Source organism: Halichoeres trimaculatus, unplaced genomic scaffold (assembly GCF_033239565.1).
Source record: "Halichoeres trimaculatus isolate MK-OKI-2021-1 unplaced genomic scaffold, fHalTri1.1 fHalTri1_scaffold_11, whole genome shotgun sequence".
Taxonomy (NCBI): Eukaryota; Metazoa; Chordata; class Actinopteri; order Labriformes; family Labridae; genus Halichoeres; species Halichoeres trimaculatus.
Window position 1 is genome coordinate 23,842,158 of NW_027437189.1, and position 23,007 is coordinate 23,865,164.

The window sequence follows — 23,007 nt, forward strand, 5'->3', positions numbered from 1 at the left end:
ATCACCTTTTTTTTGCTCCCGATCCGATTCCCGATCCGATTCAGATTTTTTTATTTTGAGTATCTGCCGATCCCAGTATTTCCCGATCCGATCTTTCAGCAATGTATTAAGAAAAAAGAAAAGAAAAAAACTCCTACAAGTTGTCCTTTGAGTTTTTTTTTATGTGATTTAAATGAAGGTATCATTCTAGCCAACATGGATATAGCTTTTTTCCTCCACTTAGTGCAGCATTGGATCAACAAAATAAAAATAAAGCTTCTCAGTGGTGCACCACAAGATAACCTTGTATGTGTGTGACAATAAGGTTGCAATTTCTTGTTTGCAATATCGTTGTACTTGTTATAATGACAAATAAAGTTATATTCTAAAATGAATGATGATGTTCTATTATACACATTTTAATTAAAAACAAGAACTAAGGCCCCAGGCCTTTTCCGATTCTGTCTCCCCCGATCTCCGATCGTTAAAAAATGCCCCGATCCTGATCCAATCCCGATCACTTGATCAGATCGGGACATCCCTAGATGAAATGCAAAAGTATTGTTGCGGTTTGGCCTCACGTTTACACGGAAACGGCATTTTAGCCGACCTAAAACTGAAGCCTTTGAAAACAGCCTCCAGTGTGGATTTTTTTGTAAAACGCTCAACTCTACTTTGGTGGAGGTCTAGTGGGAGATGCTTCTGGATAAGACAGTTATAGCTCCAACTGCAGGCCTGGCAAGGTTACTACAGCGTTTTCAGTCCCTCAGCCATTCCATATAAACACCTCTTTTTCTTTCACTGCGTTTTTTGCGTAAAACATTGTTGTGTAAATGGGGCCCAGGACTGACACTGCAGTTTGTCACCAGGGGGAGCCCTACAACTAATGGTTTCACTTCAGGTAATGGCTGTTCTGTTTTCTATAGTATGGTTTAAACTGTATTTTGTACCACAGTAGCTTAATTTAGCATGCTTACTGATAACAAACCTGAAACAGAGTAGAGGACAATAAGACTGTCATCATATTTCTGTTTTTTTAAATATGAACTTGTTCATCCACTTTTTAAAATTTTTATGAGACAGATTTGGATACGGTCAAATTAAATGTAAAATACGAAATGATTGAGATAATTGTTTTTAGAGTTTGTCATAAATAATAGCTTGCATATATAAACATTTTCTGGAAATGAGTAAAGAGTTGTGTTTTTACTCCCGACCTGGTGGCTCTAGATTTTGTGTGTTGAATCATGCCGTTGTATCACACAGCGAAAAAAATGCTAATTTGTGCTACTGTTTAAGACAGGAATGTTACAATGGGTTCATCCACAGGATGTAGTGTAACATAAACAGACGCTCATGGACAAACAAGTGATTAGACTACCGCCACATGCCAGACGTCCAAACAAATCAGTGTTCACTCTGTGACGCATGCTTCACTGATATCCTGACTCATTGATTGAGGAGTCATCCTCATCGTTTCTGGTGTTAGTGAGATCACTGACTCACACACACTTGAACCATGTGCTGTCCTCACAGTCAGTGATCACTGTGTAATTTGTGTAGCAGTGTAAAACAACAGAATTCAGAAAAGTAAGCTAGTTTGTGAGGCTTTCATATCTCTTTACCCCTTAAGACTGAAATTAATCATTATTTCTACAATTGTCTGGAGTTCTGATCATGTCTGAAAGTCACTGAGGTCAAAGTCGGCTCATCCTGTGTGTTCCTCCAGGCCCGGAAGGCATGTCTGACAGACTCTGCAGCCCTGTGAGTCCGTCTCTGGCCTTCAATTTCCTGCCAGGTTAAATCCTGGACTAAACCGCTATCTTGATGTCAGCTTGGGTGGGATGGACGGCACTCCAATAACTTTTGTATTACCTGTAATATCAGAGTAATATCTACAGCACATACAGCGGTGGTTCAGAGCTAAGAAAAGAAAGAATCGCTGCTGTAAATGCACATTGCAGTCGTGTGTGTGTGTGTGTGTGTGTGTGTGTGTGTGTGTGTGTGTGTGTGTGTGTGTGTGTGTGTGTGTGTGTGTGTGTGTGTGTGTGTGTGTGTGTCTGCTTTTGTCATGGATGTTTGAGCATTAGCATCATCTAATGCCTTTGTTGAACACACTGGCTTGAATGTGTGAAACTGTGACACCAGTTGAATCCATATATAAAAACCTTTGTGATTGCCAAGCTGATGTCAAAAAGCTGCTTGAGACTGCCGGTATCTAAAGAAAACATTTTCTTGGTGAAAAACACTCGATTTCACGCCATATTTTAACAATAGTTGTGTTGTGGTCGGCTGTTGAAGGCCAGTAAAAGTTGGCATCTCCCTGGCAGTGGAGCTGGCTCTCGTCCTGGACTGTCAGAGTGAAATGTTGCCCTTATGTCGGCTCTCAGTAAACTCCACTATCTCTGACTGTGATGGCGGGGCCCTCTCCTGGTCTCTAGAGATCTGACTCAACTCAAGATAGACCAGAGCTTAGATCAGCCTCTGGACCACTTTCAGGACCTGGAAGCAATGCCTGGCCTGTTGCTGCCAGGTGTCAGGAGAGGGTGAGGATCGGAGTGCTTCAGGACTTCTTTTTTTTCTTTGTACCTTGTTGCAAAATACTTGAGGCGCTGGTGGAAGGAGAACTTTTTCGAGCTAAATCACCCATACAAAAAGTCCTGCAAAGTTTTGAAGTATTGCTATAGATATAACTAGCGTAGAAATCACACTGTCAAATTACATTTAGGTGGAGTAACGCAGAGCAAAGCAGACTCAAAAACACAGAAGTGCGTGGTGCTCATGATAGCATTGGCCTCTACAACATAACCTAGAGTCAACGCAGAAGTTTAAACCAGGCTTAACTTTCTATTCTATTCTATTCTATTCTATTTTATTCTAGAAGCTCAACAGTTAGCTCAGTGTCTGGGTACCATTCTCCTCCATGTTAGCTCCCAACCTCTATCACACCCTCACGAGAGAGGGGGCTTCCCTTGATTGGCCAATCACAGGTGAGCAGTGTCATGACCGCGGCCTCATCTGATTGGTTAATTATTCTTTTTTTTTTTTCACCAAGGGACGCCAACTCAGCTTGGTTTCCTTGCGGACAACAGCGTGCAGTATCGTATTTTCACCACGCATTCGCCACAGAACATTTATGAGGGCGCTGTTTTACACATTGTAAAATGCTCAATAACTAGAGGAGAGAAATAAGGAAGAGATGACAGTGACAAAACACAGAAGAATTATTGAAACTGTTGAAAAGGAGTATTTTCATTAGATCACGGCTACAGTCTAAAAAAAGAGAGGAGGCATGGCTTCCCTTGGCCTCCAGGAGAAAACGCCACTGCTCTCGACAAAGCTGTATGTCAATCTCTTTGCTGGTCAGTCCTTAAGATATTCAATATTAATTTAAGTCTGTTGTATTTTACAACTAGCTAAAAACTAGGTGTCAGACATTTTAAAAATGCTTTGCAAAAGTTAGAAGTGGTCACTTTTAGCATTTTTCTAACAGATGGTTATCCTAGAATGGTTGTCTCAGCAGATACAGTAAAGTTGTAAAGGAAATAAACATTATTTTCTTTTTTAAGTTCATCTATGACAAATTTCTCACTTTGTGATATCCTTCATGGAACTTATATTTCTCTAATATTTACCAGTCAGGTGTCATCTTATAATTAACCTTCAAGAATCAGTCATGCTATAACGTTAGCCTAAAACATTTATGGTATTTTCTGGTCTTAGTCAGTATTCCATAACATCTGTGTCATATCTACCATAGATATTTAATCCCATCCCCCCCTGTGAATCTCCTGATTCACATCTGACCTGCTCTACCAGCCCTGATCCTCACACACAAATGTTGCAATGCCTGGACGTCTCACCATGTGCTTCTAATCCACACTGAGGTCCTCTTTGGTGGTCTCCTGTTCTGCTTTCTCACTGTCCTTCAGGATCCTACCGTAACTGATCTCTTTCTTTTCCAGATTTTTCTTCCTTTACGGTAACTAGGAGGTAATTCTGTCTTTACTAATCGGTAAAACTAACATAGGTCGATAAATGTTGATTATACATTTCTATTTTTGCGTGAACCAGTTTTACATTCATGAAAAATAGCAATGTGAAAATTTATTAGTTTGAATTGGTCTTTTACAAAATTGCTTTTCTTGTTAGTCATATTTGTTTATATCTATTCATGTTTATTTATTTAAATTATCTTGAGAAACTTTACATAGAGAGCAGAAACCTGCAGTCATTTTGATGCAGATCAATCAAAACTTTTATTCTTAGTTTACCAATCTATGTCTTTGTAAAAGAAATGCATCTGTTTAACACATGACCCGATTGGTCCTGAGTCGTTTGGTCCTGAGGCCTCTGTTTTTAGTCTGAGTAGTGTCATTAATTATTACATTATTACAACAGCTTTGCCGAAGTAAATGTAACAAAAACATTTGTCTACATGAAAGTCGAACAGGTGTCTTTTAACCCACTGTCTACTCTTAAATGTTGATCATGAAAATTTGATTTTTATTCTATTGTTTTTTAAATTGGGGCTTATTAGTTTCATACTGCTTTATGCTCTGAGATTTATCTCAGAGTTTATAGGAGGCTGCTTTAGCAACAAGTTTAAGGTTTTTGAAAATCCCATAGATTGACTGCCTTATCGGCCTGCTCACTGTGGGACTTTGAAATGAACAGTGTGTGTGTGTGTGTGTGTGTGTGTGTGTGTGTGTGTGTGTGTGTGTGTGTGTGTGTGTGTGTGTGTGTGTGTGTGTGTGTGTGTGTGTGTGTGTGTGTGTGTGTGTGTGTGTGTGTGGCCCTGCAGCAGGCTGTAAGCAGGGGAAACACATGTCCACATTAAAGGGGTTCATGATCAGGCTGATACGACCAGAGCTGAAAGAACCTTGTAGGAACTTGTCCCTCAGTGCTGCTGCTCAGTGCATGTTATCATTAAAACTGTGCTTTAGGTAAACACCACTGCTTACCAGGCATACCAAAATGGAAAAGACGATCAAAGTATGTAGGACGTGGGTGTTTGTGCAGTGCATGATATTATTTCACTTTTCAGCAGGAGGAACTTCACAAGGTTTTGCAAATGTCTCCACGATGAGAACAATGAGCAGGAATGATCAGGAAGGAGGAGAGTAGAGGAGTGACTGATTGCAGGGCATGGGACCAAATGGAAACCAGAGACTGTGAGATGTCAGAACTACTATAGATTTATACTTTACCTGCTCCCCTGAGATCTGCCACACATACACCCGCTCCAAGCAGAACAAAAGAGGGTGGAGAGATATGAAAAAGTATGGGCACCATGTCATAGGTCAAACAGTGCGAGAGGATTAGTTAAAGAGGCCTACAAAGATGGGTGAGAGAAAGTGAGAGGGCTGGGTCTGAGGGGAAAAAAAAACACCAACATCAGCTGGGTCTTATTTAGATCAACCTTTTGTACTCTGAAAGGAACCCAGCGCGCACGCCTGTACATCTGCCCTCCGCATGTTAGACTGCGATGGGTGGGCTGCCCTTTTCTGTCTCAGCCCAATCCTCACACTGCCCCAAAGCTTTCCCCAGGGTTCAGGAGTGATCCGATAGCAGAGAATTTATGGGAACCAAAATGGTTGTTTCAGTGGAGATCCTGATCCTTCTGTTGGTGAAAAAGTCAAACAGTAATTCTGACAGTGACAAAGACATTTTACAATGTATCCAAAATTCCAGAGCTACGACAACGGGAGACATGAGAATAGTTCTGTATTTTTTTTTATTATTATGATCCTCTGAGCATACACACACTTTGTGATTCCCATAAGGCAGACAGACCGTAATGTTAAAGTATAAGGTAACAGTTTTAAAGCGGCACTTCACAGACTCAATATCTCACAGAAACACAACATCAGAAGATTAACAAACGTGTTTTCTTAAACTGCTGTCTTGGTATGGGTTCTGCTTTACAACAGAAAACATAATGTAAAGGAAGGACCGCGGGGGAATACTTCAACAAGCTGGTCTTCGTTTTCAGTTCTCCACTTGGCTTGTAGTGGAGTCGTGTTTTGGTTCGCTGCCATTTTTGTTGGCTGCAAAAGTACACATCTAATTGGGGACTCTGCTCTTGCAGGCAAACAGTCCAGGTAAGGGTCAGGGTGGTGCAGTTTAATAGTTTTATTGACACCACACTTATTGGTGCAACTTGTCCCACCACAGGCAGGTTACTGAGAGCCCTGCGTGACACAGCAAGAGTAACAGACAGACACATGACAGCTAACAGACCTCAGAGTAGCTACTTTCACTCAAGGCTGGTCTGAATTAGAGCCCTAACCTCCTACACAGACCTCAGACCCTAGTCTAAACCTAACTCTTGTGTAACTTACAGAAGGTCATGTGAGTTTGAATCATGACATTTATCTTTTCTTTCCTTTTTTTGTTCTTTCTTGCTATCTCTTAATTATCTTCTAAAAGAGGTGTAAGTGGTGTCGAGTCTTCTGTGCATCCTTCAGGCCTGACAGACAAGATGTCTCCTAAGCACAGCTGTAAAATCTTTATGGATATTTCTACCAATTTTTAACAATAAACCCTCTACAAGACTACATGTTGGTGATAGTGACAGGCTCTGCTGCTTCCTTTATTAAAATCTGACTGTGGATCATGTGTTCAGAAATGGGTATACTAACATCTGACAGGACTTAGCTCTTAAATTAAACTCATGAAGTAAGCAGAGTAGCATGAGCAGGTGGCAGATAATTCGGTGTATGCGTGTATGGTGGTCAGTCAGAGGTGGTTTACTCTACTAAATGGTCTAACTGTCTTTATCTATAAGTGCTCAAATGGTATTAAAAGGCCACATGGACTCTCAGACTGAGTGAAGCTATGACTGTTTGGGGTGGAACATATCCAGATGTGTTCTTGCATGCATGCGTGCAGAGGTCTAATGGCCCACAGTGACTTTCTCTGATCGCAGGACAGACACAAAGAACACAGTCCTAAGAAACTCCTCAGGCCCCCTCACAGGAAGACTCCATTACAGCATGTGTAGCGATAAAAATGGTCCCCCCATTGCCCTGTGGCTTTTGATAGCCATCTCCTCCCCTCAGTGGGTTCCTACTCAGGCTGAGCAGGTCCCACTTTATACCTAGCCCCAAGAGAAACCATATAATGGGGTTAACTGTCTTTATGCCCCAGATAAAACAAATTTAGCCTGACTTAATGCCAGATTCTGCTCATTGCTAGTGGGCCCACCCATATTAGCATAATGCATTTTAAATGTGGACAGACTGTGAACTTATGTTCGTACCAGGAAGCACATTTCATCAAGTTACATGACGTACAGCAAAGTGCTACTAAAGTATGATGACAATTTAACCAGTGATATTCAATGGTGGGAAAAACTGAAGTACTTAACCACCAATACCACAGGTTTCATCTTTAAATCGAACTCTTGTAAACAATTATTTGTTCAAATGTCAACATGAAAAGGTTGGAATGATTTTCATTTTTTATTTCAAAACGATCATTCACAGTAGAAGAACACATACACACACTAGAAGTAAAACACATTGAAAGTACACAGTACACATAATAATGAAAACTAAGATATTTTGGAGCTGCTACCTGAATTCAACTATTAAACGTGTCATCAAAAAGACCATGTGATCATTTGCATTAATCGAAGCTTCTTTATTTGTTTGTTGTAATATGGATTTTACTCAAAATTACTTACATTTTAATCTATTCCTTAAATAAATTGATTAATATCTACTAAATATTGACAAATAAAGCAGTTTCTATTATAAATGTGCATCTTTGACAATTATCTTTAATGACTAGACAGCAGAAGTTGTTGCTTCCCCTGCTAGCTAGCTTGCGAGTGGGGTGCCTGGGATTTCTTTAGGGTTGAGATTTCCTCAGTGGTCATTATTGAAGATATTTCAGGAGTAAAATTATCTTCAGAGGTAACTCCTTTTATGTAAAACAAGCTTACTTTGTAAAGGGAAAAAAACAGTTTCTTTTAAAAGAATTAAAACCTTGTTTGTTTGCTAAGAGTATCGTTGCTGCTAGCTTGCGATCCTCGGCTTCCTTATGTTCATCTAGGCACTAAAGTTCTTCTGTCTTTACTTAAATGATCAGGCTTCGACTGCCATAATGATGCTGCCTGATTATCACAACAGCTCTGTTTCTAGAGATGCTTTTATAATCAATCTGAAAGCCCTAATAGAAGCTGGGATGTGTTGTTTAGCTTTTGAAGTGGGAAATATCAAGACACAGTTTGTTTTAACTGCAACCACTTTCAAATTTCAGTCCACTGTGAGCTTAACTTTTTGATAAGACTTAGATGTTCTTGTAAAACTTTCACATTACGATGCAACAGTCTGTTGTCTTGATGTCTTGATACCCTGGGATCTGAACTGGAAGTTGTAGCGATCTCATCATGACATTGTAATGTAGATGAATAGCCCTGACCTGGCAGACCCTGCTCCATCACTGCTAATCGAAACGCAAACTCCACTGCTTGTGCAACTCTGTTGGAAATCAGTGTCAACCACAAAGCTCTGCACTAAAGCAGGCTTTGTTTTATCTAGTAATCAGTCTAAAAAACATGACAACGATACATAAAACATGCCATACACATCAGTTCAATGAGTCGTGGAGGGATACTTTTAGCCCTATTAGATCTATTTCTTTGACTGTTTCTTTGGCTCTCCTCAGCCTCAGGATCAGCCTTGATCCCCACTTGACCTGGAAAACACAATGAAAGAAACTTCTCTGAGCTGGCATCTTGCTGGTACAGAACAGCACCTTTCTTCACAGAACAAAAGGAAAATAATGTATAAGATGTCAATAACTAACATGACTTTAATGCTGATGATTGAAGGGTTGATTCGAGTTTCTTTTTATAAAATCCGATCATCTGGGAGCCACGAGTAATAAAGCTGAGTATACATGGTGAAGCGTGAGCCTGGTGTCGTTCTCTCTCTCTCTTTCTAGAAAAATCTAAGAACCCAGAGGAAGTAAAACCAGCCAGAGCTTAAGTGTACACCCCTCTCAAACATACATATGTTGTAGTATGCAGCTCTCCCTCTCACTGTGAGGGGTAAACACCCTGTCGTGTGGCTCTCTCTGTTTACAAGTTAGCCTCTGGCTGGCACAAGGTCATGGAGGTTATGTTTGTACATGCGTGTGTGTGTGTGTGTGTGTGTGTGTGTGTGTGTGTGTGTGTGTGTGTGTGTGTGTGTGTGTGTGTGTGTGTGTGTGTGTGTGTGTGTTACTGTCTGGAAGTGTTATGGAATGTACGATAGAGGGATTACAGGCGAGCTTGCCACTGCTTTTATGAAAACAAACAGGCAGAATTTTAGAAGAACTGAAAGTGAATATTTTGTGAGGGAATAAGTTTGTCTTCATTGTAACCTGCCACGCGTTACCATAGGGAAGGCAAATTTCATGTTTGAATTCATCAGACTGATAAAGTAATGTCTATCACCTTTGCTCTGTCAGTGAGCAGTTTTTGCAGTTTTTGTCAGTAGTCGCTGTGATGTGACTTTAAATCTTTGTCAGTTCTGTTGTGTGAAACCAGTGATTGTCTTCACTCAGATCATTCTCTCCGTGATGTCATGATGACACAATGTAGTCTGCAAAAGATCACCTGTTCACATCATCAGGTGTTTAACACTCTAGAACACAACGCTACTTAGCTAGCCTGCTAACAGGCTGCCATAATGTAACTCAAGCACCATTACTATAATTTTGTTGTAATTTTACCATTTATAGACCTATTTTCAAGATTCAAGGTGTCTGTTTTTTTAATGTTTAGAATATTTTGTATCACTTGCTCTGCCATCTCTTCTGAATTTGGTGCAAAGGGGGCATGCTGGGCCACAAATTATGTCTTTGTTGAGCTCATAGCCTGTAGAAAACATGAGCATAGTCGTCATCTGTCTGTTCCTGATACTGTGAAATGAAGCCAATCCGTGGATGCAGCCATATTGGATATGACACAGGCTTTGAGCTTCTTTTCTAACATTTACAGGCGCCTGTCGGTTACGTGATCTGAGCTGTGTCTTTGATTGGACAATCAAAGGATCCTATAACTTCTTAACCGCAGAGTAAGAGAAAGATTCACTTACCGTACAGTGTGTGCTGATAGTGAAATCAGCGTTTTAGACCCAAGCTGTTTTTTTTTTAACCAGGTTGTAAATATGTTTTTTAGTGCCGTAAAAGTCAGTTTTTTTTGGCTGGGTGTGTACATGACTTTTGGTCTTTCTGCAGCCAGCCTCAAGCAGATTCTCGATGAACAGCGACTTTTAACACTTCCACATAGGCTTCATTTTTTTAAACCGGATGTTGCCCCTTGGTTGAGTTGTTGTGATGTTACCCTTCCTCCAAATGCTCTGTATATATCTGTCTCCACTGCATTTTTGCCTCTCAATCATTACAGCCTTACATATCATCCCCTTTCTCTTTATATTTCTGTTCCTCTCTATATCAGTTCATCTCTGTATCAGTCTATTCTGTCTCTATCTTTTCACCACTATCCAGCTTTTGCAGATGCCTTTTATATTTCTGATATTTTGTCATGCTATATCAAAAGATCTTTCCCCTGCCTTTTTCTGTTTAGGTTTCTATCGTTATTCATGTGTTACCCTCTATTATTCTCTGTCTCTGCATCAATCTATCAACCCATTTCTCTGTCTCAATATATTTCTTTTTCAATATCCATCTTTCTTTATACTTCTATCTTCAGCCCCTTTTCTAGCTTTCGGTCTGTCTCCACGCAAGTCAATATCTTTCTGTCTATCATTCATCTTTTTCTCCCTCCTAAACAATTCCTCCATCTTTTCATATCCCCCTCTGTTTCTACATCCATCCATCTATCCCTCTGATCACAGCTGTTCCCAGGATCAAACCTCTGGCAGGTTGTTGCTCCTCTCTGGCAAACATGGAGCTCTCCTTCGTCAGTTCTGGGATTGGTGCTTCTGAACTTACCCACTGGGATGTTTCACAAGAGGCCAGCTGGGACCGGCGAGGGAGCCAAGAGGAAGGTAAGAGGTTTGGAGGAGATGGTCAGCGGGAGAATCAGAGGAGAAAGAGATGATATTGATAACACATGGAGGAGGATTAAAGCAGTGATGGTCCTGGTTTGTTTGTGAGGAATAGACAAGGGTGGAGTTGAAAAAAAAAACTCTTAAAGGGCTTTGAGATACATAAAGAAGCACATTACTTGCTTCATCTTGTCATAAATCATTATTCATACCAAAAGTATTTTTTCATGCCATGCATATATTTAAATGGCTGAGCTTCCTGAGCACCTGTATCTATTTAAGTATCACATACTGCAGGAATGCTATTCAGAATGTGAATTACTAGAATATTGTAATGTAAGAAAAGGGTAAAGGAAAGAAACTTATTCTATTAGATTGAAAAAAAATGAAAACGTAGATGGTTTCTTAACAGTTGTGGATTTTTCTTTCTTGCCAAATTATGATCTAATCCTTACACTGTTTAATTAAATGAAGCATGTTTACTTACTGTGACTGCATTTCCATTACTAAAAACTCTACCAGCTCAATGCTATATCTGTCTGACTAATTTATTCACACTATCCCATTAAATCTATTTCAAGATGTTAAGAAAATTATCTTTCAGAAGTTTTTCATCATCAGTAGTACCTCTACAAGTTCAGCTAAGAGCTTACTCCACCTTTTTGGGAGCAGCTGTTTGTCATGCATCATGATACAAATAATACAAAAAACAGGGTCTGAGATAACTGAAACTGGGTCAAAATATCAATCTAATCTGAAGGTACGTCACCTTATTTCAGTTTTGTTGTTGCTGATGATGATGGTGTTTTTTATTATTTATTTTTTTTTTTTTAACTTGCTTTTTGCACATCGATTTTTTATGTAATGTGCTCTATTTTAATAATGCTTTGCCTGGTCTGTAAGAATACAAACTTTACATAGTGGCTAGACATTGCCTCCTAGTGACATAGAAGAGCATTACAAGATATAATGTGAATAACATAATTTCTGTGGCGACCACTCTTTTTTTAAAGACAGGTAAAAAGATTTACTTGTTTCATTTACAAATACAAAATCTGATTAGTATTATCCCAAACCCTTGATTATTTCCCTAAATTAATATTTTAATGTGAACATGACATACACTATCACAATAATTTGATGCAGTCTTATTAGTGGAGCAAGTTGTTACCTGGGATTGTTTGTGGGTGGTATCAAACGGATGTGATGTAGATTACTATCTACCTTTATGTGAGCTTTGCCCCTGCTCTCAAGGTATGGATAAAAATCTGTATTCAAAAAAATCTCAGTGTAATGATATCTATTGATTATGTTGGCTGTGTTATAATATTGTAGGAGCCATGTCAAATTATGTGCTTTAATATGACCAGCCTTTTATTGTATTGTATGTATTTCCCTAAATAATGTGTGGACTCAATAAGGTTCACAATAACTTCTTGAAATGAATGGGAAAAACACAATCACACCAAATTATATTTACGGACCGCATTTATGTTTTGAAATAACCTCACACGGTTGTACGTGCTAGTAGAATTTTATCCCCTTATAATACATTTAACAGAGCAACAAGAGTAAACGGTCTACTTCTACCAGCATAACTTCATTTCAAGCTAATGATGTCTTTGATCACGGTGTCATTGTTTTTGTCGTCACCATGAGAGGTAAGACGACTTTATGAACAGGTTTTGATTTCTGTGGGAGAATTAAGAATAAATGGTGGAGTTATTTCATCCTGCGTACAGCACTGGCAGGCGTGTGAACGGAGAACCTAATTATATGAACCACTGAATGATTTTATTTTACCCTCCGGTCCAGTAGGTGGCGTTGGTATCTAATAAACTGGCTTGACAGCGCCGTGTATCAGCAGGTGGCGAAGAAGTGGATTGAATGGTTTGTTTACTGTCTGAATGTTGGGGAAATGATAGAGCGTTAGATCAGTCTTACCGTCAGACTTTTGTGCAAGGTAAAGTATAACTTAACCTTAAGTTTACGTCCTAAAAAATAAGACAAATAAAAATTATTACCAGGCTAGGATCGTAAAATAAGATGTTTTGTACTGGCATGGCTTGTGCTATATGAGACTGCTTTGTTAGCACCTGATATATTACATTATTTTACTCACATGAGATGAACTGTACCTTGAAGCACATTATATTCTGTTCTCGACGAAAAATTCAGTGAAAGTCTCAACGGATAAAAACTGCACAGGCGACTACATTTGCTTCGTGAATTTGAATCGCTTAGTCCCCACAGCTAGCTTGGGTCACTAACTTCACACGACTGGTCAATGTCTGATTAGTCTTGGTTTTTGTATTTGAAAGTCTACCTCTAAATCACCTTTGGGACAGTCTTTGCAGATATTAATGATGGCAATGCTTAGGATACGCAGAAATACGTTGAATCATACATGTCACTGAAACAGTAACGGCCAATGAATGTGAAGCATTCAGTAAACTGTGTTAAGGAGAAATGGATTGTTACGAAACATAAAAAGGGCAAAAAAGGAAACTTTCAGTCTCTTAAATTTCTTTAACACTTTACTTCTTATGTGAGTGTTATTATTTTTTTGTTAACATAGTCACAGTAAATTATGTTGTCTATGGGACACTAGACTTTTTCTGTTTATTCTTTCCCCCACAACTTCTTTTTCTTTTGTCTCAAACTCAGGAATGAATTGTGGTAACCCTTCAGAAATGCTGCGCAGCAGTGGTGATGACACTGACGGTGGCGACATCACCTCCTGGGTGTCAGTTTGCCCAAGAGGCCTCTGGAGAGTCCAACAAATGCAAACAGGGGAGAGGAGTCAGCAGGCCGTCTCTAATTCTGATGCATGTATGTAGTTTTTTTTTCCCCAGTTTTTCTTGCGATATAAATAATCAACTGTCAGTCTGAATTTAAGAATACGCACATACTCTTCTTTTTTAAAAATTAAATAAAATAAAGGAATTAAATGTTTCTTTGTGTATTCCAGCACTCAGTTACAGCCCGAGGATGGGTTCACTTTGTGATGTCCTGGTGCGGCTCAAAGCTAACATGGATGAAGCAGACGGTCTAGCATCAGAAAACAGGAGTGATAAGCCTGAGCAATCTCCCACAGAGGTCACAGATGCAGAAACCACAGCCTTCCTGAGGCGTCAGGACTCTGTGCTGCAGGTCCCATTGGGTGACTGGATAACACTACGGCTCGGAGAGGGTCAGTGTGACATCACAGAAGCATGTGTGGAGAGGATGAGACCGGGAGAGAAATGTGAGGTAAGACTTGAAATAGTTCAATAATATTGTGTTTCAACACAGTAATCAGGTATGTTGTCATTGCTCATCTAGGTGTTGTGTTTACATATTTAAAGGTTTTCTTGCTTGACATGATGTACGTTCTTGAACAATATGTTTTCTTTAACTTTGGATGCTCTGGGTTTATGATGTATTCAGTTTGTCAGATTTATGATATATTACTGTATAAATGGTTAAAAGATGTTTTTTGTCAAAATAAGAAAGTCAATTTGAGGCTATATGTTTTCTGTGCAGTATCTATCATCTATGGTTCAAACTTTAAACATTTTCTGGATTAAAAGGGGCAAAAATATGTTTGTAAAGCATTTGAAACCGTGACCAAAACCATGACTATTTGGTTCTTCAAGTCTTAGTTGGGCCAGTAATTGACAGTGCTCACCAATATAAAACACTGAACTTGACTTGTTTGTTTACAAGTTATACCTCACAATCATCACAACCCTTTAATTTTTCAGTTAACTGAAAGTAAAGCAGATCTGATTGTTCTGCTTTGCTCCTCAGATACTGATGTTTCCAATGGAGAATGCACCAGATGAGCAAAACACACCTTTGTGTGCCACAGTTGAGCTCAGATCTTTCACACCTGGCAAGGAATCCTGGGAGATGTCTCCAGGTGAAAAGTGGGAATGGGTGAAGTCACACAAGGACAGAGGTGGAGTGAGATTCAGGAGTGGAGATGTGTGGGGAGCTGCAGACAGCTATAGCCGGGCCCTAAAGCTGCTCATCACTCTCTATGGTCACATTAGAGAGGCAGAGAAAAAACAGGAGCAAGAAGAGGAGCAGAAAGACAAGCACTTTAGTGAGAAAACACAGCATCTTCCTTCAGACAGAGAGTTCAAAACCACCAAGGCAGAGCTCCACTCAAACCTTTCCCTGTGCCAGCTCAAGCTAGACCAACCAGAGCGGGCCAAAGCCAGTGCAGCTAAAGCTACTCAGCTGGATCCAGGCGGTGCTAAAGCCTGGTACCGTCTGGGACAAGCCTGTCAGATGGTGAATGAGTTGGAGGAGGCCAAGCAGGCATTTAGGAAACTGCTGGAACTACAGCCTGAATCATCTGCTGCTTTGAAAGGACTGAAAAACATATCAAATAAAGAGAAGGAGACAAACACACAGTTAGGACTCAGACTCAGCAAAATGTTTAGTTGAAGATCTAATGATATGAAATGACTATTTTATATTGTCTGTAGAATTGTTTCTTTCCTTGTTTCCCAAATAAATGGACATGTTCCTTCAGTCATTCAACTCAGGTAATTTCATTTGTATGTAAATAAACTGCTCCTAAGTGTTTTTAATTCAAAAACAAAAATAAGACATCAGAAGAAGCTTGAAGGTGAAGAGTGCTGTTTGTATCCTGTTTTATGTGCTCAACATGACTGAAACGCTGCAGTGCCTGTGTTTGGCCACCAGGTGTCAGCAAGTTTCAGGTCGCCGTAGTGCTCTGCGGCTCGGCACTCGGCACCCACGGGTGCTCATGTACAAACAGTGACGTCAAAATGCCGAAACCCGGGATCGAACCAGGGACCTTTAGATCTTCAGTCTAACGCTCTCCCAACTGAGCTATTTCGGCGGGTGATACGATACTGGAATGTAAAATCATTTTCAATCAAATCTGTTGTTATAGTGTACAGATTGTTCGGGTATTTGTCTACCGGAAGTTCATTTCGCGAAACTTTTATGGTCTCTGTAGTTCGCCATGGTTGCGCTCGTGCCAACGTCCAGTCGTCCAGCCCTTGGTTTTGTAGTCCAGCAGGAGTTCAGGGGTGTCACTAAATACGAGATGCGCATAAGCTCATTGCCTGAACTATGAAGTTGGTTAAAGTTGCGCAACTGATCGAAAAATGTTAGTGTTCTTTTCTAGTCAATACGTCTTCATTTTGACCTTCAGTATTCCACAGAATATATTTGAAATGATTTCAACGATTGCGTTGTTTATATGTAAAGTATTATTCAGCCAATCATTTTTTAATTAGTATTTGAATTTGACAAAACTTATGTCAAAGCGCTTTAAAAAAACTGTTGATCTCAATTTGTTGGCTACTTTTCTAGCTTTTTTTCCATTCATCAAAAATGTGCACAACAGAAACACAACAAATAAAAAGGGTCAATAGGTGCCTGTGAGACCAGATTTATTGTTATAAACACAAGGAAAAAGTTGCAATTTCAAATGGATTGTCTTTGTTCATTGGCAGTTTTCAGTATTCCCATGTAAAAGGGGCATGACACAACAAGCAAAAACATCAAACAATGCACTTAAGTACATGCAACTTTAAACAGTTAAACATTCAGTGTTCTGCATCTCAAACATTGAGTTTTAAATTTACACAATGTGTGCTTATTCTCACTCTGGGTTTCTTGTAATTCCTGTAGTATTTGTCCTTTAACACCCATTCTTCCAGTTATCAGTTTCTTTTAGACTTGTGTGACTTTGTGACGTCAACATGTGTCTGTGCTGCTGAAAGCTGTTTCCATGAATCCACAATGAGCACAAATGGTATGATGATCCACAGGCCATTCAAGAACACAAAGTAAAACCAGAAATAGATGGGGTGTCCCAACTCGCTATGAGCATAACCGTCTCTGTGTTCTGTGAAGAAGTAAAGCACCGCTCCGTACATCTGACCTGGAAACAGATTATGTAGTGAGTACCATCATCACTGGCAATCATTAGGCTTCTCAGATAAATGTTGGAATACCCTCTTACCCAGTGAAATGATGAGCTGCAGAACAAATCTGTAGGGCTTGTTGGTCAAGAATGCAAACACAGCCCAAAAGCTGAGAGGGCCCCATAACCATGCAGTGACGGTCTCCATACACACAGTGAAGTTATCCGCTCTAGAGAACATAATCAAGAACAATATAAGTTTTTAAAGTTATTGATGCTTTTTTTAGTGCTATAGTTCTGCATAGTGCTGTGCAAAAAGTTACCTACATAACATATCGACTGTCTCCTTTAGAGTACTCCTTCCCTGCAAAAGTATACACAGGACATTATTTGAAAAGCACATACAGATTGTGTACACTTCTTAATTTGTCTGCCTTGTCTGCACTCACACAGCTGTGACAGGAAGCTCTGGTCTCCTGGAATGACATCATAATAAAGAGAGAACCAGCCTTCAATGACGCCATGGATAAACCCACAGACAGCAAACCAGCACACAGCCAGACGCCTCAAGGTACTCAGACTGCCATGGGCTCCTCTCTTTCCAGAAATGATCCAGGTCACAAGCAGAAACACGCCAGACACAGAAAACAGGAAAACCAGTATCTCTGACATTGATCGGTTATTGGCAACATAGTTGGGAATCAGAAGGTCCCGAGGCCAGTAGGGATGAAGAACTCCATTTGCTGTTGCCTCTTCCATTATCTGCTTGATGAAAAGTAAAAGAGCAACATTCAGATACATTTGTATCAGTTTTTTTTATGGACTGATAATAATAGTTTAATAACCTCTCATATGTAACATTAATAAATACATACATACATTCCGCATAATATTTTACTGCTACACTTTCAGTGACTCAACAAAACATTAATTTGTTTCAATATTACAAACAGAATATTCTGGTAAGTTTTTCTGAGAAAACTGCAAGTGTTAAAGAAAAATCATGAATGAAGTGCCCTCTTCTTACCAGAAATGACTCCAAATGGGTTTACAGCCACGTCTTATTTATCTACTGAATAGAGTAAGCAAAAGTATAAATATACTTTAAGATCAATACTTCACTTCTTTCCACCATACGCCACCTCAGTCAAATCAACTCAAACACGGAACTCAAAAAATGTAGGCGGTGGTTAGTGGAGATACAAACACCAATCAGACGTCGGTATGCATAGAACTAGCGGCACATGCGATCGACTGGCCCGTTGATTGGCTCTTCATCTCGGAACATGGAGGCAACCACCAATGTCTCTCATTTCAAAATGCCGCCCACATGAGAGACACAGGTAATGAAGTATTTGAGTCCGTGCAGGGTAAACTAATAAAACTGCTGTTATTATGCCCTATATTATTAAAAAACACTTAATACACTTGGCTTTTGCGTAGGCTTCCTATGCTGAAAAAATCGAGCTACAGTTACCGTTTGAAATATTTCAATATGTAAACAGCATGCTCATAAAAATATCAACATTCGCAAAAAGATGTACTGCTATCCTAATTATGTTTAAGTGCTGATTCAACGTTTCATTAAAATATGTTGTTTTAAAGCAAAATGTTGCTGATAAAGTTTTAGAACGAGTAAAAAAAACAGCCACCCTAGTCATGCCAGGGATTTATCCCTGCCGTGACCCGGATTCGAACCGGGGTTGCTGCGGCCACAACGCAGAGTACTAACCACTATACGATCACGGCATGCTACCGGGTGGTACGCGCACGATGTGCAGACAAGACATTATGAAGGCAAACAGTGAAAACGCTTAGAGATATATTATTGTAGTGGTTTGTCTGAGCAACGTGTAACTTTACGTTTTAATTGCAGATATCTTGGCACCCCTTAAGTTACAAATACAAACATCTTAGTTCACGAGGAAGTTAAGCTCGCCCTTAGGTTACGGATGTAAAAATAATACACACAAACATCGTGTTCTTGCCTGTGTTTGTTAATCCAAACACTCAGCTTTCGTTAAGGGTCAAGCTTTTCCAAAAGCATTTTTAAACGTAATGCCAAGGGTAGCATATAGTATTTATATAAATACTCCTATCACTATTGATACTACATATTCGTTAGCTCTACAGGTCAAGTCACTTCAAGTCAAAACTACCCAGGTATACAGGTAGGGGAGAGCGGGGTAAACTGAGCCTCTTTTTACATTGTTTGACCTGTAGGCAAGTGGAAATGAAATTTTAAAGTGAAATCAACACACGTACATTAATTTCATGATGTCTCACATCATTGTAAATAATTAGAACACATCCATAATTGTTTGATCATGGAAATATAACCTGTCAAAAATGGTCTTTGTGGCTCAACTTGCCCCAGCTAAGGGGTAAATTGCTCCACCTCAAAGGGTAAATTGAACCACATGGGGGTAAGTTGACCTTTTAACTTTTTTTGGTAGCGTTCCTTGAAGTTGATGAACCAATCTCGAACTAAAAGAATAGGGACATTATTAAGAATCTTTTTAGCTACAAGACCAACTGTTTACCTGAGTTGAATTGTGATCTCTTCTGCACTACCTGCTGAACAGTTAGCTTTCCAGCTCTCAGGGACAGGGATATTGTTTTCTTGTGCCATTTCATAGGCTAGATCATGGGATTTCTTTGCCATGAGGCCATGGAACTGGTCAGCCAGTTTTTTCACATGGTTTGCAAGGTCTTCCTCCATCTCCTCTGTGAAGACCCTCTTTGCGTTCGCTGTCCCTGTGTAGCCTGCCACTGTCACTTCCCCTCCCTCTTTCTTTTTTAGGAATCTGCGTAGGTTGACCTGTCAATATTTCTCTCTATGGCCACTTTTCTTATGGATTTTCCACCCTGGACTTCGGTTGCTGCTCTTTGCATCTCCTCAAGGGGTTTTGAGCCCCAGTTTGTCTTCCTGCTATATTTCCTCGGCATTCTAGCTTGTCTACAATGTTACACATAAAATCATTATGTATTACTACACTAACACACGTTTTTACCTATGACACTTTAGTGCCTCAGGCAGCGCAGGGTAGGTTAAATCACTGGGTCAATTTACCCCAAGAAGTTTGGCTCACTTTACCCCACAGCCACCATTTTGTTAAAAACAACCTAGCCTAGCAATTTGGGCTAATACCTAGCTACACGATTCACATAGTTTTATACATTGATAATTCAGCTACACATGTGATGTATGCTTTTAAATATAGTTAAAATTATTTAGAGTATATAGTCATTATTCGTGATATGTTGAAAATTTACTTTGACATGCAAAAAATGATTTTTGGAGAAAAAAAGTTACTTAACACTTCAACTTGTGTTTCTGTTTACCACAGACGGCTTGAAATGAGGCGGGCTAACTAAATCCAGAGTCATGTGACCACTGATGTGTACCGTTTCCCAGAGACAGGGGGTGGGTCAATTTACCCACAGGCTTAGCTTACCCCGTTCTCCCCTGTGCACTGTAATACAGGATATTAAAGGGAGAACAGGGTAAGTTGAGCCTCTTTTTTTTTTTACTTGCGTTGTCCTTTGGCCAGAGAAAGTAATAGAGAAGTAAAACAAACATCTAGTTTAATTCCAGGATGTTTCCTGTCAGTGGCTGTTAAAAATGCATCCATGGCAAAAGGCAATGAAAATATTTCTTTTTGAAAAAGTTGTCTTGTGGCTCAACTTGCCCCATCTTAAGGGTATGTTGATCCAAGTCAGTGGGTACATTAAGCCATCTGAGGGTTAACTGACCAGCTTACTTTTCCAGTTAAAATCCAGATATAAATTAACTCTGGTACAATGAAAAACAGTGATGACACTTAAGTTAAATATTGTACATGGTCCTTTTATAGATAAATCAATTTGCATTTGAATGAAACAAAGCATCATTTTAAGTCACCCTAAAGAGAACTTTGGTTGGATTTTAGAGCTTCACAGGATAAGAACAGAAGTCTCAATAATTTAAAGTTTTACTCTTGGCTCAATGAAAAAATAATAAAAATCAAGGAGAAACAGCATCATTTTTAATAAAAATGAATAAATAAATAAATGCAGACATGAATTTAACAAATGAATAAAAACTTCAACAAATCAATTAATGCACAAATAAATATGTAAATTGTAAGTCAATAAAAAATCATACCAATCAGACCCAAGCCGTTTTTGAACAAGGCTGTAAATGTGCTTTTTTAATGTCGTTAAAGTCTGTATTTTTGGGCTGGGTGTTTACGTGACTTCTGATCTTTCTGCAGCCAGCCTCAAGCAAATCCTTGATGAACAGCAACTTTAGCACTTCCACATGGGCTTCTGGTGCCATTTGTTCTTGAAAGTCAGATTCTATGAGTTCTGAGAAGGAAATTTCAACTGGAATGCCCTCTGAAGTCAGACTTTCCTACTCAGGTCCACACCACCCCTGAGTTTACAAACAAAGATGGCATCCCAGGAAATACTGCTGTTATGGGAAGTTTTTTCCAGCTTGGCAACTGGAACAATTTTACAGTTTTTCTCAGTCACTTTAGTACATTTCTCAAATCGTCCATGCCATTTCCAAAACAGTGAGTGCATTTCTCAGAGCAGTTTGTACAAACAGCAATAGAACAGTCTCTTTAGGGAAAACTGTTCATGCAGCGCTGTGGGGATTACACTGCAGTGCAGTCTTCCGACACCTCCTTATGTTCCTGTATGCTGGGCCACAAATTCTCATCCACATCACAACAAAGTTCTTCTCTGCCCACAAAAAGTCTGAATGATTGGGGACACTGGGGACAATGATTGGTTATTCTCCCAACTTTTGGCTGCATCCTTCAACCGGCCTGGGCCATTGTAAGCTTATGATTGAGAACATGGTCCTCAGGTGTGATAGATCTTTATTGTCCTTTACAGGAAATTTGTTGCCACTGTCTGAACAGAAGAAAGTACACATACATACCTGCAAGTTAATGGTACATGAGATGAACCTTTGAGCTATTTCAGAAAACTGGTTGATCATAGGTTGATCTGATGGGTCACACATTTCCATCTGTTAGAGAAGATCAAGATTGACCAGGGAGTGATAAACCAATCCAGACTGATTTAGAAAAAAAGTCTAATGGAGTTGTGTGGAGAGATGCTTGACATTTGATAACTTGTTCAGTCGTTATACATACTATTCAACAGAGACCCATGATAATTCATTTTGATCAATATGACAACGCAAATGATAATACAGCAGAGAACTGTACATAATCATTTGCATGGATGTCCCAAAGCATTTGCAACTTGAAGAAATGAGAAACTGCTTTTTTGATGAGCACAAGTGACAGTGATGTGAAGATTGAGCAAGTAGTTTTGAGAATTTTAATTCTGATCTGAGAAATGAACCAAAGCAACTGATAAAAACTGTAAAACATTTTGGATTATATTACGCTGTATTTGAATTCGTTCAGTTACTTTTCAGTATTGAGAAAAAAACATGTAGTTTACATGTAACATGTACTTTATTGACAGAACCCCATGATTGTGTTACCAGTCTGATATTAGTTCTAGAATGTGTGGTTGTCAAGCCAACTGCCAGGATTCTAACTGTTATAACATGTGGTGTTATTGTTTCAGAGTGGAAATAGGTAGATCAATTACCCCCAGCTGGTTCACTTTACCCCCTTGATTTCTCTGGTCTGACACCACTTTAAAAAAAAAAAACAATCAAATTTTCACTGCCCTTCGTCCTGAATACGTTCTGATAATTTCCATAGCAAAGCAACATCATGAATAAGAACGTGTAAATTTAACGGATGAATCATTTCAGCTTGCTTGGAGAGGAGCAAATTTAAAAACTGTCTCACATTACCCGTTCTCCCCTACTTCCTTTGCGTTGCGATATTTGCATTCGTGTTGTAGTGTTTGCTTTCGTGTTCTTTTTGTTAGCATTGTGTTGCTTCTGTAATCGGCTGATACCCACCCGGCCACTGTTCCTAACGAAGTGGTTGACGTTCGATACCTCTATGTTGCAATATAGTTGTACTTGTTGTCAAATGTGTAACATCGTCCCATATGGTCTAGCGGTTAGGATTCCTGGTTTTCACCCAGGCGGCCCGGGTTCGACTCCCGGTATGGGAACGCCCCCTTTTTTTTCGTTCGGCGAAACTG

At 39.5% G+C, this 23,007-nt stretch overlaps 2 protein-coding genes, 1 long non-coding RNA gene and 3 other non-coding genes across 9 annotated transcripts in view; 3 read left to right on the top strand and 3 right to left on the bottom strand.

Moving 5' to 3' along the window:
• The window catches only part of LOC141799979 (uncharacterized), a 50,916-nt gene extending 39,936 nt beyond the window's left edge, over positions 1-10,980 (top strand). The window contains exon 3 of one of the 2 annotated variants that reach the window (XR_012599276.1): positions 10,833-10,980. This is a non-coding gene — a long non-coding RNA (uncharacterized LOC141799979). The other variant, XR_012599277.1, reaches the window with a different exon arrangement.
• A 1,845-nt stretch (positions 10,981-12,825) lies between these two features.
• On the top strand, positions 12,826-15,824 carry fkbpl (FKBP prolyl isomerase like). 2 transcript variants are annotated; one of them, XM_074681798.1, is made up of 4 exons: positions 12,826-12,948; positions 13,653-13,817; positions 13,957-14,237; positions 14,778-15,824. In XM_074681798.1, the coding sequence occupies exons 1-4, from the start codon at positions 12,873-12,875 to the stop codon at positions 15,420-15,422; spliced, it is 1,167 nt and encodes a 388-aa protein (XP_074537899.1). In that variant the 5' UTR covers positions 12,826-12,872; the 3' UTR covers positions 15,423-15,824. The 2 variants fall into 2 exon arrangements, with proteins under 2 accessions (XP_074537899.1, XP_074537900.1); XM_074681799.1 differs by having other exon boundaries at positions 13,677-13,817.
• trnaf-gaa (transfer RNA phenylalanine (anticodon GAA)) lies at positions 15,771-15,843 on the bottom strand. The gene has a single exon. It is a non-coding gene; the product is annotated as a tRNA-Phe (tRNA).
• Positions 15,844-16,392: 549 nt separating this feature from the next.
• On the bottom strand, positions 16,393-18,035 carry ebp (EBP cholestenol delta-isomerase). 2 transcript variants are annotated; one of them, XM_074682022.1, is made up of 5 exons: positions 17,906-18,035; positions 17,328-17,640; positions 17,206-17,242; positions 16,978-17,108; positions 16,393-16,896 (listed from the first exon to the last, which is right to left on the bottom strand). In XM_074682022.1, the coding sequence occupies exons 2-5, from the start codon at positions 17,635-17,637 to the stop codon at positions 16,676-16,678; spliced, it is 699 nt and encodes a 232-aa protein (XP_074538123.1). In that variant the 5' UTR covers positions 17,638-17,640; positions 17,906-18,035; the 3' UTR covers positions 16,393-16,675. The 2 variants fall into 2 exon arrangements, with proteins under 2 accessions (XP_074538123.1, XP_074538122.1); XM_074682021.1 differs by having other exon boundaries at positions 17,328-17,643.
• Positions 18,036-18,555: 520 nt separating this feature from the next.
• On the bottom strand, positions 18,556-18,627 carry trnah-gug (transfer RNA histidin (anticodon GUG)). The gene has a single exon. It is a non-coding gene; the product is annotated as a tRNA-His (tRNA).
• Positions 18,628-22,905: 4,278 nt separating this feature from the next.
• Positions 22,906-22,977, top strand: trnae-uuc (transfer RNA glutamic acid (anticodon UUC)). The gene has a single exon. It is a non-coding gene; the product is annotated as a tRNA-Glu (tRNA).
• The last annotated feature ends 30 nt before the right edge of the window (positions 22,978-23,007 follow it).

Bases quoted from the DNA above. Each gene is read 5' to 3' on its own strand.
- fkbpl (XM_074681798.1), top strand. From the start codon at position 12,873: ATGGTTTGTTTACTGTCTGAATGTTGGGGAAATGATAGAGCGTTAGAT. The intron at 12,949-13,652 runs GTAAAGTATAAC...TCTCAAACTCAG, and splicing joins CCGTCAGACTTTTGTGCAAG to GAATGAATTGTGGTAACCCT. The intron at 13,818-13,956 runs GTATGTAGTTTT...TGTGTATTCCAG, and splicing joins CGTCTCTAATTCTGATGCAT to CACTCAGTTACAGCCCGAGG.
- ebp (XM_074682022.1), bottom strand. From the start codon at position 17,637: ATGGAAGAGGCAACAGCAAATGGAGTTCTTCATCCCTACTGGCCTCGG. The intron at 17,243-17,327 runs GTGAGTGCAGAC...ATACTTTTGCAG, and splicing joins GAGCTTCCTGTCACAGCTGT to GGAAGGAGTACTCTAAAGGA. The intron at 17,109-17,205 runs GTAGGTAACTTT...TATGTTCTCTAG, and splicing joins GGAGACAGTCGATATGTTAT to AGCGGATAACTTCACTGTGT.